Below are 15,449 nucleotides of genomic sequence, written 5' to 3' on the forward strand. Positions count from 1 at the left end.
TGTTTCAGTCGTCTCCCAAGATAGCACGCTTGGAAGTTCTGATTGCCACTCAGGGGAGAATGCGCCCGAACAGCGGGCGGAAAACAACGCAACGGCGGCAGGAAAATGTCGGGGCTGCCCGACGGAACGGGTCTACAAGTTTGTTCTCGGGAGGATCAGCAGCCGCACAGGTGTGATTTGCTTGCTGTGATAGTGCTTGCAAAGAGTGGGAAGGAGTCCAGTTTTTGGCATTCTTTCGTAGTTCGCGCCTGCCGTTCACCACCCACGGCCGAGCCAGCGCGAGAGAAAGCCTCTCGGCGAGACAGAGACGCCTGTGGGGCGGTCGGAACGCTCGTGTGAATTCCTGACACGCACGCAGCAATCAAAGGCAAGATCAGATAAATGGGCCGAGATGAAAAGCACAGGCAACAGACAGACGGAAAGAGGTTTCCAATCCACCCTTCCGCTGCGTCGCTCTTGGCAATCAGACCTAAACCGTGAGCGGCCAGTTGCTGCCTGGCCCACGCGGGAGGCCTACGGCAGGATTATCGATTGGGGCGTAGCCTGCCTAAATCGACAGAGCAGCAAGCGCCTCACTGGGAGCATGCAAAATCCCTCCCTTTCTGCTTTTCATCAAACGCACATCGGCGGTCGCCGCGTATCCTCCCGAACGCAGAGCTCCGGAGCGTCATCTAAATTCGGGCTGCATCGTTGCAACGGACGCCGCTGACTCACGTCGCGCGCGGAACGGAGGCTCCCCGCTTCCAATCTGCGCACGAGTGTTTCTCGTCTGTCTCTTTGTGGGCACCCCGACGCCCCACTTTTTTCAGCCTTCTCCATTCCCGCAACTCTATTGAGGCGGCTGGTGTACCCGGAGACAGAGGCGCCTGCCGCTCGTCGCTCGTCGAGCTGTCCTGGCGACTGAAAAAAGGCTTTCAGACGTTCTCGTCGCTCCCGAAGAGAGACACTCGGCCCGAGGGAACCGCCTCCCGAGTGCAGGCGGCTGCGGCCCGTGGCTGAAGTCGCTGGAGGTCCCAGAGGAAGTCCAACAGTGTCGAGAAGGTCAGCTGAAAGCGCGTCCCACATAAAAGGAAACGAAGGCAGCCTCTGCATTTGACAAACAGATCACGTGCAGAAGACAGACCGAAACAGCCAAACGGAGAACGGCGGGCGGATTTTGAGCCAAGGAAGTTTCGTCGAAAGAAAAGAGATGCAGTTTGCGTGCGGTGTACAGACACATGGTTCAGAGATGCAGCACATAGAACAGTGCAGTGCGAAAGCGCATGTGACCATGTCGCGTTCAGGGTTCGGAAACGCTGTGAAAACAGCATGAGACGCCGGTTTAAACCGTAGAGCAAGGATAAGAACTGGAAAGCTCAAAGGCAGCAAACAAAGCAGACGAACACGTAGGCAGAGTAGAGAGAGGCAACGCTCGCAGACCTTACGGCATGCCAAGAAACGGCACAGTCCTCAGACAAAAAAGGGCAACGAATCGACGCAGGCTTCCTCTTCTCAGATCCACGAGGCTCCTCTTTCCCCGTACGGCGGAGAATGCATGTCACCGCCGCTACAGAAATCGCCGCTCTTAACCTCATTGACCACGCGTCACCAAATTTGCCAGGGTGTGCATCTGTCTCCGGTGCGTGCGTGAGTTACCGGCTCTGGGCGAAAGCCGAGAGATAGCGTTGATGAGGTGAAGTGTTTCTGCAATATCTTTCAGAAAAGGGAGCATACAGATACACAAACGCCAAAATGAGAAAGAGCGTTTCTCCGTATAAGCACGAGACAGAAAACGATTTGTAGCATCTCCCCTTTCACAAGAAAGGCATTCGGAGGCCGCATCTGAGTAGTAGTTTTCTCTCGCTGGTGATGCGAGCGTTGAACTGTGGGGTCGTTTCAATGCCCATGGCAGAGTCATCCGGTTTAGTTTTATATCTACTTCCTATAGCCACCGGCTTCCTCGAATATGCACGACCATGGGGACAAGTGAGTTTCTTGCTACAGAGATTCCAAACCTCCTTTCTCCAATGCCATATTTGGTACCCCGCATGCACCGGTTTTTCGCCTCTTCAGCCCACAAAGGTTCGGAAAAGGCTTCACTCCAAAAGATCCTTTCCCCGGTTTTCTTAGCTTCCTCTTTCTCCTTCTCACCATCATCAGACGCCGCAGACGCGCTCCGCACTTGGCTCCCCAGAGCGGCGAGAATCTGCCGGAACATCGCCTCGAATGTCTCTTGTGTGTCTCGCCAAAGCTCCGCTGCATGCGCGTCTTGCAGGAAGGCAGAGGCAAACACCGGCACCTCTCCCAAAGGCTTCTCCGACGCTGCTCGACCAACGGGAGAGACGAGGCCGTCGCGAAGTTGGAGAAGGCCGAGGAACGAGAGCAGGAAGAGACGCGCCTGCACACAGTGGCACGGTTTTCGTGAGGCAACACGCAGGCACCTTGCCCAGCGTTTCGATGCACCAGTCGAAACGGCTCTAGGACGGTCGCCGAGTCTTTCGTATCAAGCCTGCAGCGACGGCGACACTCGGACCAGTTTTTTCTGTCTAAACCTCCGCAAAGTGTGTCAGGAAGACGAACCGAGATCGTGAGGAGAGAGGCCTCTGCTGCGCACGACGCTATACCCGTGGGAAGCGTCTCGGTTTGCTGAAAACGGTCCGTTTCGCGGGTCCGTGTCTTTGCTCCTGTTACGCTACAGACCGTCCGTGTCTTGGCTGTCAAACCCTAAATGCTTGTGTCCCCCGCAAGGCGCGCCATCACCGAGAAACGTCTGAGCATCGAACATCCCCGTGAAGCGAATCGGAAGACTTGCCAGTTCCCTTCTCCTTTTTTACACGTCAAAAGCTCCTACCTGGCCACTCGTGAGCATCGGCACCATGTGGCGCTGTAGCAGAGACTTCGCAACTCCGTTGTGGACCTCTGCGTGTGCTTTCCACATCCGTAGCGCGTCCTCCGTCTGCTCCTGGAAAGCACACGAGGACAAAACGCCGTCGTCTCTGGGTTTCAGCAGCCGCCGACTGGGCTGTTTTTGGCACGCAGGGGGCGAGGCCACGGAGGCCGAGATCGCCGCGGCCATTGCGTCCTTTCTCTGTGGTAGACCGCCTCTTTCGACAGCCGCTCTACCGCCGTAACGTTCGAGCCGTTCCACGTGGTGTGGCTGCGAACGAGGCGAAAGAGGATCTCTGGACGCGCCGCTCGCGACGAAGGCATTCGGAGCGAACTTCCGTTTCTCGCGGCGTCACTCACGTCGATGTGCGGTTCAACTCCTGGCGCACTCTGTGGCGGAGTCCTTTAGGATGGAAAGTCGTGTTACCTCGCCGCTGCAAGAGGACATCTTTCTCGCGGTGTGCATACGACGGTTCTGTTTAAGTCGCAGCAAAGCGGAAGCGAAAATGGAGCCGCGGACCAAGAGTGACGGGGAACGCGCTTCTCCCTGTTCCCGTTTTCCAGGGTTGCAGCCCAAAAGGCATGTGTTTACGACCCGCGCGCGCACTAAAAAGGTGCCAGATCGTGTGGACTCTACGTTACGCAGCTGGCGTGTGCCGCAGTTTGGTCTCACCGTGCTCTCTGCCCAGGATTCACGGCCCGGAAGGCCAGCGCCTGCAGTCTTCAACTCTTGCGTGTGGCTGAACGTCCCTCGGGAAAGCGCGCCGAGAAGCAGTCCGAGCGACGCAGCCGGAAGGTTAACAACCAAAGGGGAACACACATTGGCGGCGACTTCAAAGAAACGGGACATCTCCATGGAGGCCAGGCCTCGCGAGGGCGAGAACGGCGAAGACGCGAACGCCGTCGCGTCGGGCCTCGAATCCGAGGCGGCTGCCGAAGGCGAAGGACGCTCCGTGCAAGGGTCGAGCGACGGTTTAGCTGGCGACGCTGCGTGGGGCATGCAGGCGCTGTGCCGGTGGACCTGACGAGGACGGAAACGGCAAGGTCACTTGAGTTAGAGACGCCGCGCGCGAAAACATTTAAGTATCAGCTGGGCTGTCTATCTAGGTATGTGCCACACTGGGAGCCTTCGGGTGTCACGCAATCCGTGACGGAGCACAGTGGGACGTGTCTCTGAGAAGAAAGGATTCACGGGAGCGCGGCGACTGCCAGCAAAAGAGACATTGACAAGCGACAGACTGTGCCGAGGCATCACGAACCGAAAACGGAGAGAGTGCAGCTGCCGGCTCTTGGCACTGCTTGTTAATGGTCTGCTAGGATCAATTCCTACACACACACACGTCGCGTGGAGTAATCGTGTATACTCTCCTCGGCAACCCTGTGCAACGGGCGCCTACGCCTCTGTTCTCAGCGTGCCGAGACAGGACGGCGGCCGCCTCCTCCGAGGTAGCACCGGGGAGGATAAAACGAGAGCGGTCAGCAGGCACAGTGTCCAGCTCGTGCGTCCATCTGATCTCCCAAGACACCCAAGGGGGCGCCGTGTGCGCTAGAGAGCAGCCGCCTAGATGCTCGAAGACTGGCGCTTACCGCCTCGACAGCTTGTGTCACTCGAGCCACCAACAACGCAGCTTGTTCTCCAGGAGTCTTGTCCTTTTCTTCACGTGCTTCTTGAACGAGAGACTGGAGTCGCGCCGCCGCCAGAGACGGCAAACTGTCCGAGAAGAAGACGAGCGACGAAGGGTTTCTCACTTCCTTCGCGATTTCTTTCGTCCCGTAGCACGCCGACAAGAGAAGAAGGTCTCCGACGCTCATCCAGTCCTCCTCACCTTCGGGAGGCGCCCCCTGACGTCGGCTGTTTCCCGAGAGGTTTCCGGCGCATCGACGGCGTCTCTCCAGCTCGGCGACAATCGCGTCAAAGAGCGGCATCGGACGCGAGCCATCAGGGTGACACGGCGGATTGGCCGCGCCGTTTTCCTGAGACAAGCAACCCCCTGAGTCACCCCTCGCGTCACTGGCGTGTGCACAGGCTCCTGGTGTACCTACGCCGGGCTGCAGCTCCTCGCCCACTTCTGGGTTCGCCACGCTTTCCCCGCGGTTCAGCGAAGCGTTGCTCTCGTTGGTGCTCCTTTCCCTACTCTTTGCGGGACTTTTCTCTCCCTCCGACCAGCTCGTCTGCTCTTCTGCCTTTTTCGACGGTTCTCGCACGAGCCGCGCCGCCAGCTGTGCTGCGAGGAACGAAGCGGGGGACGCCGTCACAACGGGCGTGGCGGCAGGGGCAGCCGAAATCGGAGGTGGAGGCGATTCGACCGACAAGGTAGGCAGAAGACCGACTTGAGAAAGGATTTTCAAAAGCTGAAGGAGACAGGGCTTCGGAAGCTCTGGTAGGAGCGGGAGCAGAACGTCATACAGCTTCCCGCAATCTGCGTCAGACTGCCGAAGAAAGACTGACGCCAGCTGGAGCACCCCTCCCTCGTCCTGGAGCTCGTCGAGAAGCCCACGCCTACCTGCCGCTTCCCGCCCATCCACAGCAAGTTCCGGCCTCACAGACTCTCCATTTCCGAGCGCATGCGATGTCCCCCCTGCGCCGAGATACGAAGTGAAGGGAGACGGAGCCGCCTGAAGAGAGGCCCCCCCTTCTGCCTGCGGAGTGGACGAAGCGACAGCCTGCGCTTCGGGAAGACGCGACGTGGTAGCTAAGAGAGCAAACGGAGAGTTAGGCGGAACATGCGGATACGCTGTCTGTACACGAGATGGGGCAGCAGCCTCTTGAGCCGTTTCCGCCGGTGTTTCTGAGAATGAAGAGGAGGCTGGAGTCCATTTTGGCTGTGGCTCTGCTCTCGAAGCTGAGGTACCTTCAGCTCTACACGGCATTGACGTCCGTTCGAAACCTGTGTGTCCTTTCCCCACGGGCGTGGCCGCCCGCACAGTTGCACTGGTGTACAGACACTCCAGGAACTCCACCAAAGGACCTCCAAGGGCGTCCAGAAGGCTTTCGGTTCGTTTCCACGCGTTTCCCTCCCCAGCTGCACTTTCGTCTACTCGCGTCCGGCGGATTCTGGAACCAACAAGTGGACTTTCGGTGTGCTTTCTACTGAGGTTGTCGTGCTGGCCTCGGGTAAATTCGACATCAAGCGGCCTGTGGGATACAGCGTTTCCATTCATCATTTCCATCTTCCGAGCGTTTTGCTGCAGATACACGGCAGCCCGCAGCGGCTCTTTCAGGTATCGAACAAGTTGCTGCGTAAATCCGTTGTGTCCCAGCTGTGCGTCTTCCTCCACAGCTTGACGCGCAGCCTGAAATACCTGCGTCTGAAGAGCGACAAAGCTTCTTCGAAGATTCTCGTGCGCTTCCCGGACGCGCCCGCTGTCCCCCCCTCGTCTCACGGTGCGTGAGTGTCCATTCAGTTCTCCCCGACCAGAAAACAGCTCTGTCTTCTGCTTCGCATCCACGCCGCTCGCCTCGGTCTTTGTCGAGGCCGAGAGCCTTTGCTGGAGAAGTTCCGATGCAACGACGCAGTCCGCGAGACTCGGAAGGAGAGCTGCGTGGCATGCGACGAGAGCGCTGAGGGATGGTGCAGTTTCCTGGGCCTTGGCGTCTCCGGCCAGGCGCCGGCGCAGTCGAGTGTGCTCCGTTTCTAATTGACGAACCACGCCTGTCAGGCTCTGTTCCAGAGCCGGCAGGAGGGAAGAATGCAGAGCCTGGCGGGCAAGCACGGCGCGCAAAGTTCTGGAGAGGAACTGCAGACGGGACACGAGGTGCTCTTGTCGTTCGAAACTCTCATCAGTCGGGGCGGAATATTCGTCTATAAGACGGCGAGCGATAGCTCCCTGAAGAGCCCTTTCCAGGGCCGTGGTGTGGCAGTCTCCTTTTCCCTGAGGCGTGCTAGACAGGGCTTGGAGGAGCTGTGCCGGCGACACAGGGAGTCGCTCTCCGTCGCCGTTTTTCAGAGTCGACAGCAGTCCTAGAGTTGCCATGTTTCGGAGTTTGGAACCGCCAGGAACATCCCTCAGAACACCACGCCGATCCAGCGTACAGACTATGATGTAGAAGTTGACGAGGCGAGGCAGGCCCCAAGCCTGTTCGACCTGACTGCATGCGAGACGTAACTCTTCACTCTGTGAGGGAGAGAGTGAAGCCGTGACGGATGGAAAGGAGGGCGAAGACGAGGGAGAACAGGCTGCGGGAGGCTCAGACTGATCTGCATGATTTTCTCCATCAGAGACGAGTTTTTCGACGCACGTGCGGAGTGGGCGGAGAGACGGCGAGTCGAGAGCGACTTCGACAAGAGCGCGGACAAAGTGCGACAAAAGAGGCGGAGGAAGGGGAAGACGAAGGACTGGAAGGGTGGCGATATCGACGAAGCCTTTGGTGTCACAGAGCCGAAGGCCCTCTTCACTGGCAACGAGGAACTCAATCACATTTTGTCGGTTCGCCTTCTTTCCCCAGAGTCCGTGGCCAACAGCTTCTGGACGGGTCCCGTCGCCGAGGCCTTCCTCTTCGTGTGCATGCGCGTCTTTCTGTTCACTTGCTCCGACGTGTGGAATCGCGTACAGCAGAGCCCGATAGCGCTCCAGAATCGCCCCGTAGACCTCCCTCTCCTTTCGCTCTTCAGCGGCTCCATCCTGCGTGTCAGGCAATCCCGCAGGCTGTCGCTTACCGGGAAACGAGAAAGGCGGTCCCTCTCGAAATGCAGAGAGTTCAGACGTTTCTCCCGGTCCGAGAGACGAAGCGGGTTCGGGCGCTGCTGGAAAAGGAGGCTGCCTCAGAACGGACGCGTGCGGCGTGGCTGCGTGGCTGAGAGGGCGAGAAGCCACGTCAAGAAAAACAGAAAAGCGGCCGGGGCGAAAAGGCAGTCGCTGCCGGCACGACGGCTGTTCAAGTTCCGGCGAAAGGGACGGACAGGAAGAACTAGGGGAGCGCGAGAAGGAGGAAGGCAACGCAAATGACGAGCAAGAAGGAGACACGGAGACCTGACGAATAGACGAGCGGACAGCCGAGTGATCGATCAGTGAAAGGGACGGGGGCGTCTTCCCGCCGTGAACTTGCACAGGTGAGAGGAACTGGCCCGAAAGTCTCGTCCCCTGTCTTCCATATCGGAAAATGAGAGAGTCAGAAGTCGCCCCTCGACGCGCGTCGCTGTGGAGGCTCCGGGAAGGCTGCCGCACCGCTCTCCAGCAGGAAGCAGATCCTGGCGGCGGCCCCGCCCGCCGAAGATGCCCCGATGCACTCATCGAGGACCGTTTCCTCCAGATGTCGACTGGAGCGTTCGTTTAACAGGTTTCCTCGCGTCCGAGTCCCAAAAACTTTGGAGAGAGGGGAGAGTCACGAAGCACCCAAGGCCAAAGACCCCGGGATCTGCGCCCGCGTGGCTCCAGGGAGTCCGCAGTTTGACGGCAGCTTTCCACGGGCGACAGCCTGCACACGAGAAACGGTGTGAACGAGTCGCAAAGAGAAAGAACTAAAGAACTGACTCTCGCTATCTCTGGGGGAGAACCTTATTGCTCGAAGCCCCAGCAAAGCCGCGCGACGGTGGGTCATTAGCGAAAAAGGCTGAGAAGGGAGACAAGGAGTGAGAGCACGACCAAAGAACAAGTAGAAAACTTGATACGCTGCGGCGCATATCGGCAGACGTCTTTAAAATATGTCATCCCGAAGGGTAGCCGATTTCACCGTCTTGCCGCGCTCTACGTTGCGAGAAAAGACACATGTCACAAATGTGTGCATGCGGTTGGCCGGAGACAGCACTGCGACGTCAACGGCGTCGACGGCAGTCTGCTCAAACTGCCGAAACTTTCACGAGTCGAGAATTCCGTTTGAGCACGCGTTCGTGTCCTGGAACCGCGCAACACAGATGCGAGATGCTGGCTAGGTGACGGCGTTCGCTGGACCGACAAAGGGAGATTAGCGATTCGTGCAAGTAGTCTTAATTAGCGATTCGTGCAAGTAGTCTTAGACTGGCGTTGCAACACGCAAATCCCAAACTGGACCAGAAGTTCGATTTTCCTGAATCCAGTGTAGGTGACGCGCAGGAGGGCAAAGCGACCAGTTATCCTAGAGAGGAAAATGCGCGGTTCTATTCTGTCGACAATAAACAAGCATGGGAGAACTCGACTTGTCACCAATGCCGCGTCTGTACTCTAAGGTGTGAAGACAACGGTGCCGTCTCGTCGGAAACCGGACCAGAGATTCTGTTGCGGACAGCTCACGTGTCACATACTCTCGGGTCTTAACCAAATAGAGTGTCGCTTTTGAGCGAGGTCAGAGGAAGGAATTCATCAACAGTCCAGAGTCAGGGGAAAGGCACCGAAGTTGTTGCTCGTGCACTCTACGGCAAGTGCATTGCCTCTATTGAGTCAGGCTGTAACTGTTGTCTGTTCATAAACTTTGCAAGGCAATTCCGTTTCAACTCAATACGGTAGCGTGTGCGCGCGTTCGTTCGACAGGCGCGACTTCAGCAACTCTTGCATCTCCTCTGAAGTTTTAACAGGAGTGTAATAAGGGGTCCCCAGCCGAGGACTGTTTTTTTTAACGGTAGAAACTTTCAAGAGAAAACCCCAATCGGAAAGAATATGAGTGCAGGTACTTCGAAACCGTTTCGAGAGTGGTTGAGACAGTATCCTCGCTTTCTTCAGTAATTGCTTGCGCTGAGGTAGAATTTCAGTCGCATCTTCTTCCGGCTTTGGGCGGGAGATATCATCAGAAACAGAGAGCGGGGTATCTCCTCAGCGGCCGTTTTCAGCTGTGGTTTCCTTCGGAGCTAACAACCCCTTTACGGTACGTTTCTGTGGTCTCTGCAAACCGGTCCAGCAGATTTCCGTCGACCTGCTGGTTTCTAGCAGAAGGCGCCGACAAGTCGTTGTAACTCTTGAATGAACAAAGAAACCAGAGAAAATTTCCCGGTGGTTCACAAATTTCATCACGGACCCACGACCACGAAGCTCAGTACACGACACCAAAAGCCATAGCTTCGTATTCAACACGGTATTTCCTGCAGCAGGGGTCTCGCCCATGAGAAAAGACATTCCTGCGAGAATAGAAGCTGAATCACTTGCCTTGACAAATGACGCGAGATACGTTCCGCGTGCCGAGGTGGACCTAGCAGCATCGCTCTGTTCTGTAAAGCTGCATGTGCACTGAGGCACGCGCGGGAGTCTCCCGCGACTTGTAAGGGAGAGCGCACCAGTCTACCGGAGATTCTCGTCGAAGGAAGCAACGGAGGCCCCCGGGTTCCGTCGGTATACGGCCAATCCGGACCAAAATGCAGTCGGAGTTTCCGTGCACGTTTCTCAGCCCACGAGTCGTCGCTATTTTCGAGAGCCTTGGCACTTCCTACAGACAGGAAGCGAAGAGAACCCTTCGAAGGCGGCGTAAAGTTCATACTCTTCCACATTCACATGCTCGATCGCGTTTCTCAGTGGAGATGTGTGCATTTCCATTCTCCGACGAGAACCCCTGTCCTCTGGGAAAACACCAAGAACCCTGTTGTGTTAACTCACTTGAGGATTCGTTGTCACCCCTAGGGAGTCTCTCCCTTTGCACCCCTGAGCCCAAACCTGGTGGCGCCACAGTCTCCACGAAATCGTTGGAGGGTTGGCGACGCTCCTCTGTCCTCCGTGTTTTGGCGGTCGCTGGTTCTCCGCGCTGTTCATGACGTCTTGCCGTCAGTATTTTCCTCCACGTCTGAGAAGTCTTCTCCGCCACCAAACCATTCTCAAGCATCCGCAGTAGATACCTTCATCTGCCACTTGGTCCACACCACAGGGTTCCCGTTTGTTGCCGGTCTTTTCTCCCGTCTTCGCCCTCCCCCGCAGATCCCTTCTTTCCACTTCGGCTGAAGACGTGTCCGGCCTGGAGGGCTGCAATGGACGGCGGCACCGCACTCAACGCTGTCGGGTAGCCAAGTCCAGAGGCATCCCTGAGGACAGAGCCTCCTCCTAAGACCAGCACAGGCTGTCCTGAAGCTGCTTCAGCGACCGGCGTCGATCCCATCCCAGGCACGGCGAGCACCACTCCTTGAGGCAGCTGCAAATTCACGTGGCCCCCAGACGACACCATCATTCCAGGGGATCCCCCCTGAATCGCTACTTTAGGTGACCCGACCACAGTCATGGCCGCTGTGGCAGAACCGCCAACGGGGTAGCAACAAGAGACAGGCTGGCCCTGGCGTAGAGCAGGCCAAAGAACTTGGGGCTGCAGCTGCGGAAAAGCTGTCGGCATGGCTCCAGTCTGAGCAAGAGGAACGGTCGCCGCAGCGCCGGAACCGCCGTACAGCGCCGAGGCGCCTGGTGGGTAAGAAACTGCGGGGGACTGGAGAATTAACATTTGAGGCTCGGAGGCGGAGGGCCGATGGCACGAACCGTGTGGTAGAGATACTGCTGGCTCGGCCGGGCGAAGACACGAGGAGCAAACCGGGGCAGCAGCTGTAATTTGTGGGGTGCCAGGGGCCAGCGTCACAGGCGGGGAGTGAACCTGGACGGGCGCCTGGTGAAGCTGTGGCTGAAACACGAAGGGAGTCTGACACGGCGATTGCACAGCGGTCTGTGGGATGTTTGCGGGAATCAGTCGCATCCCTGACTGGAGGCTCATCGGCGGCTGTGTCAACCCCGCGGGTTGGACGCCTTGCTGGAGGCCGGTCGCCTGGACACAGCCCTGGTGGAGAGTCGGCTGAAGTGCGACTTGCGGCTGTCCTGGCCGAACCACAAACTGTTGCGTGGGAGACGCCTGCTGGACGAACACCGCAGACTGACAATCGCCGGGAAGGAAGACAGGCGAAGGGGAACTCTGCACGGCCATCGTTGCGCAGCCTGTGTTTGGTTGGGGGGTGAATGTGGCATTCTGGGGCTGGGCGAAGTAACCGGGGTTGCCGGCAACGGAGAGGAATGAACTCGCGCCGCCTGCTATGTTGTGCAGGTGTCCACTCTGCGTCAGCATGATCGATGGCGTTGAAAAGCCTCTATATCCATCGAAGGTCGACGAAAGCGAGAGGGTCTCTCCGGTGGCATCCACAGGCGACGCTCCACTTTGAGGGCTCGAGGCGCCGCCGCTCTCCTGATCCTCACATAATTCTGCATCCAACTTCCGCTCGCGGTGTCGCCGGTGGTGACGACTCGGCGGCGGGCAGTAGGCCTCATCGAGGTTCATGCTGTGGAGGACGGGAAGAGCGAGAGGATCAGACGGTCCCCCAGTCCGGTGTTCAGAACTCGCGGCGCGAGAGAGCAAGAACGCGCCGAGCGACGGGAAGCAGGAATGAGGCAGACTGGCTGCACTCCCCGTCAAATGGTCCGAAAGCAAGAACGAAGTCGCGATGGACTCTGGTTAGGCGAGAGCTTTTTCCGCTCCGCGACGTTCCAAGGGGAGGCGACACAAACAAGGCCGCATAAAGGAGAGCGCCCCAAATACTCGGGGCACGGCAGGATTTTGGGCACACGGGACGAAAGGGGGGAAAGACAGTGAGAGACAAAAATGTGCAGCCAGTGCAGTCTTCAGTTCTGTGGCACGAGGCGCAGAGTCACTTTTTCAAAGTCCATGCTTGCTTCCGCTCCTGAAGCACGATTGACGCGAGAGCGATGTCCCCTCTAAATTTGGGCAGAGAAGTACACGAGTTAAAACCGAACACGCTCCTGATGAGCAAGCACATCGTTGCAGCAACGTGTGCATATGAGAGCACAAATGTGTTGTGAACCTACGCTGTTCGTCCACGAAGATTTACAGCGGAGTGACATCTGTCGGCGGGACAGGCGCTTGCTAGACGAGAGTTGAGAGACGGAACCCGTGCGCGAGGCATACGCCATCCACAGACGAGCACTGGCGTGTCAAACCGACACGGTCAATTTTCTCTAGAAACTGGAGACAGGTAGACGGCACAGGAAGAGAAAGCGACCTGTTGGCGGTCGTACAGCGGCTCTACAGACTTTTCATCAAAGAACTAGCGACGCGGCAGACCCCAGTGCAAGACACCCGGACGCAGCGCACTCAAAAAGTAAGCCTGTGTCTTCACAGATGCTCAAGAACTGGAAGAAAGCGGCATGGGCGCACATCTTCCCAAAGCGAGGCAGAGAAAGCTGTTTTTCATTCTTCAGACACCAACACACAAAACAACTCATTTGCAAGAGACTCGCTGAGAAAAGTCCATGGCAGGAATGTCCAGCTTGTTTGGGGGCGCATAGCGGCAGCCGTCCTTTGCTGCTGGTCTCCAGTCGGCGCCTGGTGCGAGCGGGGTCTCCTCGGGTGGAACAGAACGTTACTGTCTTGCATTCTAGGTCGAGTTTCTCCATGCCACAGCGTCGTCCCCACCCAGGATTTCTACCGGGGTTTCTCCCAACCCTCGCACTCTACGGGACACAAAAAGACGTGCTTAAGGAAAAGCACAAGAGAACAGGAAATCCCAATCAATTCACGCGTGCACAGAAATCTCAGAGCTCGACAGCAGCTGAGAGACGGAGTCGCCTTGAGTCGAAAACGCGCGAGAGCGCCCTACTCTCCGCCCCCCCTCCGCACTGGTGTCTTGTGCGCTCGCACGAGCGATGCCTGCCTAGAAAACCAAAACAACGTGCAAAAGCGAAACGGCGGACCTCTCGCAGCACCTCGGACAAACGTTTGCATATTCTGCATCGGCCCGGCCAAAAGGACAGCAACGGCGATGTTGAGGCGCCACGGAAGATGCACAGGTGAAGGTAAAACATTCACAAAGGTTCAAGTGGCGTATCTTGTTTTGGCCAGTTGGGGCTGAAGTGGAGTGACCCCTCCAGAAACTCCAATCGGTACGCCCCGCCAAATAAAACGGGCTTTCCCACTCTACCTATAGATGTCTCTACAATTGCCTGGCTCGCTGGCAGTCGTCAGAAATGATTCTAAATAGGTGGAAGCTGGGACTCTAGTGGTGCAATTTGGTTGCCAGGTGACCTCGGAGCTGTTGCGGAATGTTCCTAGGCACGGCAATGGTAAGCGTTGACGTGTTCTGGCTTGGCTGCTACAACAGCAAAGAAGTGAACGCCTGTCGAGACAGCCGTGCACCTCGCGAACTCGTATATCCAGTTTTTTTTTGGTCGCCATTTCTGTACCTCACGTGGATTTTCTCCTGTGCGCTTGATCTGGGGTCCTGTGGAGCTGGAGCTCCGGTCAGACAGACACTCCTGGATCTAACCCTCGCCTTGCCTGTTCCGAAAGAACCATCTTGTGCCCAGAGACACAAGCTTCGGGACTCTTCAGCACCTGAAAGCTGGGTGACCGTAGATATCTTACAACTTCAGCGAAGGTGACTATCCGCTTCCCAATTTGGTAGACCTTTGAAACGCTCCTTAGCACCATCCCTTAGCTGGAAATAAACCCATCCCAATTGCCTGTCGAGTAGCATAGCAATACTCCGATTCTTTTTTTTCGCGTAAATCTGGTGCTCAGGTGACTGGGCATTGAGTGGCAGGGTCACTGCCGACGGCATATACGCATCTCTCTGACGGAGCTTGCGATAATCTTAGAACATTGAGTGGATTTCCGAAGCGAGTTCTCTGTGCTGACGTCTTGAACTGGAGCAAGCATTCTGCAAGGTATATATCCCGGCTCTGTCACTGAGGGTAGATGAGAAAAGACAGTGCAACGTAGCGACCGAGCTGTGTCCTCGTGTCTGCAGCGTGAAACAAAGGCTGGCTTGTCAGCTATTTGAAGCCAGCATCTGCCCTCTGCACCGTTGTTTTCCGGCCCAGCTAATTTATTCGCAAACCATGCTGGGCGTGGAGCAAACTCCATGGTTCTGGGCAGCACGGGCGCGGGTTCTTACGCGCCACTGTGTGCCACGAGAGATGGATCGAAGTGACATGATCATGCCAATCTGTGCCAACATTTGTGTTGCAAACAAAGGCAATATTCAATATGAGGGTGTATACCATACAGCCTGCGTAGGGCTCTGCAGTAGAGCAAGATGTATGGGACTGTTGGATGCGCTTTCTTTCATCGCCTTTCTACCCGTTGTGCGTGGGTCACAGATAGTTCGGCAGCAGCGTTACGTGGTCTTCACGTTGTCGCGGCTTATATTACTGCGCGGGGCCTCGGTACAGGACCGTGTCAGTCTTTCTGCCATACTTACCTGCACTCAGGGCTCCTTTGGCTACACGCGTGGCACGTTTGCAAGTGCCATGATACAGCACCTCCCCAAATTTGGCGAAAGAGAGCGATGCCGTTTCTTTGGCCAAGATAGCAATTACCGTCGGAATCATCAACGGGGTGCTGCCTGTCCGTGAAGCAGCTCCTACGGCACAGTTCACAGTGCTACAGAGAGTCCGGAAAGGGTCCACGGTTTCCTCCCCTATAAATCATGAGGCGTAGCCACAAACCTCCATTCACGGGAAAAGATCTCTGGTTCGAATGCGGCGCGCGGAACGCCTCGATCTGGCATGCTTCCTTTGCCATTGGTTTGCTGTATGTTGCTAATTTGCTGCCCTCTCTGACATATCATAAATCCAACGACGTGGATGGGTCAACTCGAGAATACTGTCAGACCACAAACTCTTGTACTCTCGCGCGGGTCTTTTTTTTGTCGCCATACGAACAAAGACTATTGATAATATTATGTACGTGACGCCCCCCCCCC

General features: G+C 56.8%; 2 protein-coding genes across 2 annotated transcripts; both read right to left on the bottom strand.

Annotated features, from left to right (window-relative positions):
- Positions 1-255: 255 nt before the first annotated feature.
- On the bottom strand, positions 256-8,097 carry NCLIV_057020 (conserved hypothetical protein; the record flags this gene model as incomplete). Its single annotated transcript, XM_003885258.1, has 7 exons — positions 256-292; positions 851-1,046; positions 1,636-1,692; positions 2,131-2,377; positions 2,831-2,941; positions 3,539-3,886; positions 4,453-8,097. The coding sequence occupies 7 exons, from the start codon at positions 8,095-8,097 to the stop codon at positions 256-258; spliced, it is 4,641 nt and encodes a 1,546-aa protein (XP_003885307.1).
- A 2,503-nt stretch (positions 8,098-10,600) lies between these two features.
- Positions 10,601-12,007, bottom strand: NCLIV_057030 (conserved hypothetical protein; the record flags this gene model as incomplete). Its single annotated transcript, XM_003885259.1, has 1 exon — positions 10,601-12,007. The coding sequence occupies one exon, from the start codon at positions 12,005-12,007 to the stop codon at positions 10,601-10,603; it is 1,407 nt and encodes a 468-aa protein (XP_003885308.1).
- Between the last annotated feature and the right edge of the window lie 3,442 nt (positions 12,008-15,449).

This window comes from Neospora caninum, chromosome XI (genome assembly GCF_000208865.1).
Source record: "Neospora caninum Liverpool complete genome, chromosome XI".
Classification (NCBI taxonomy): domain Eukaryota; phylum Apicomplexa; class Conoidasida; order Eucoccidiorida; family Sarcocystidae; genus Neospora; species Neospora caninum.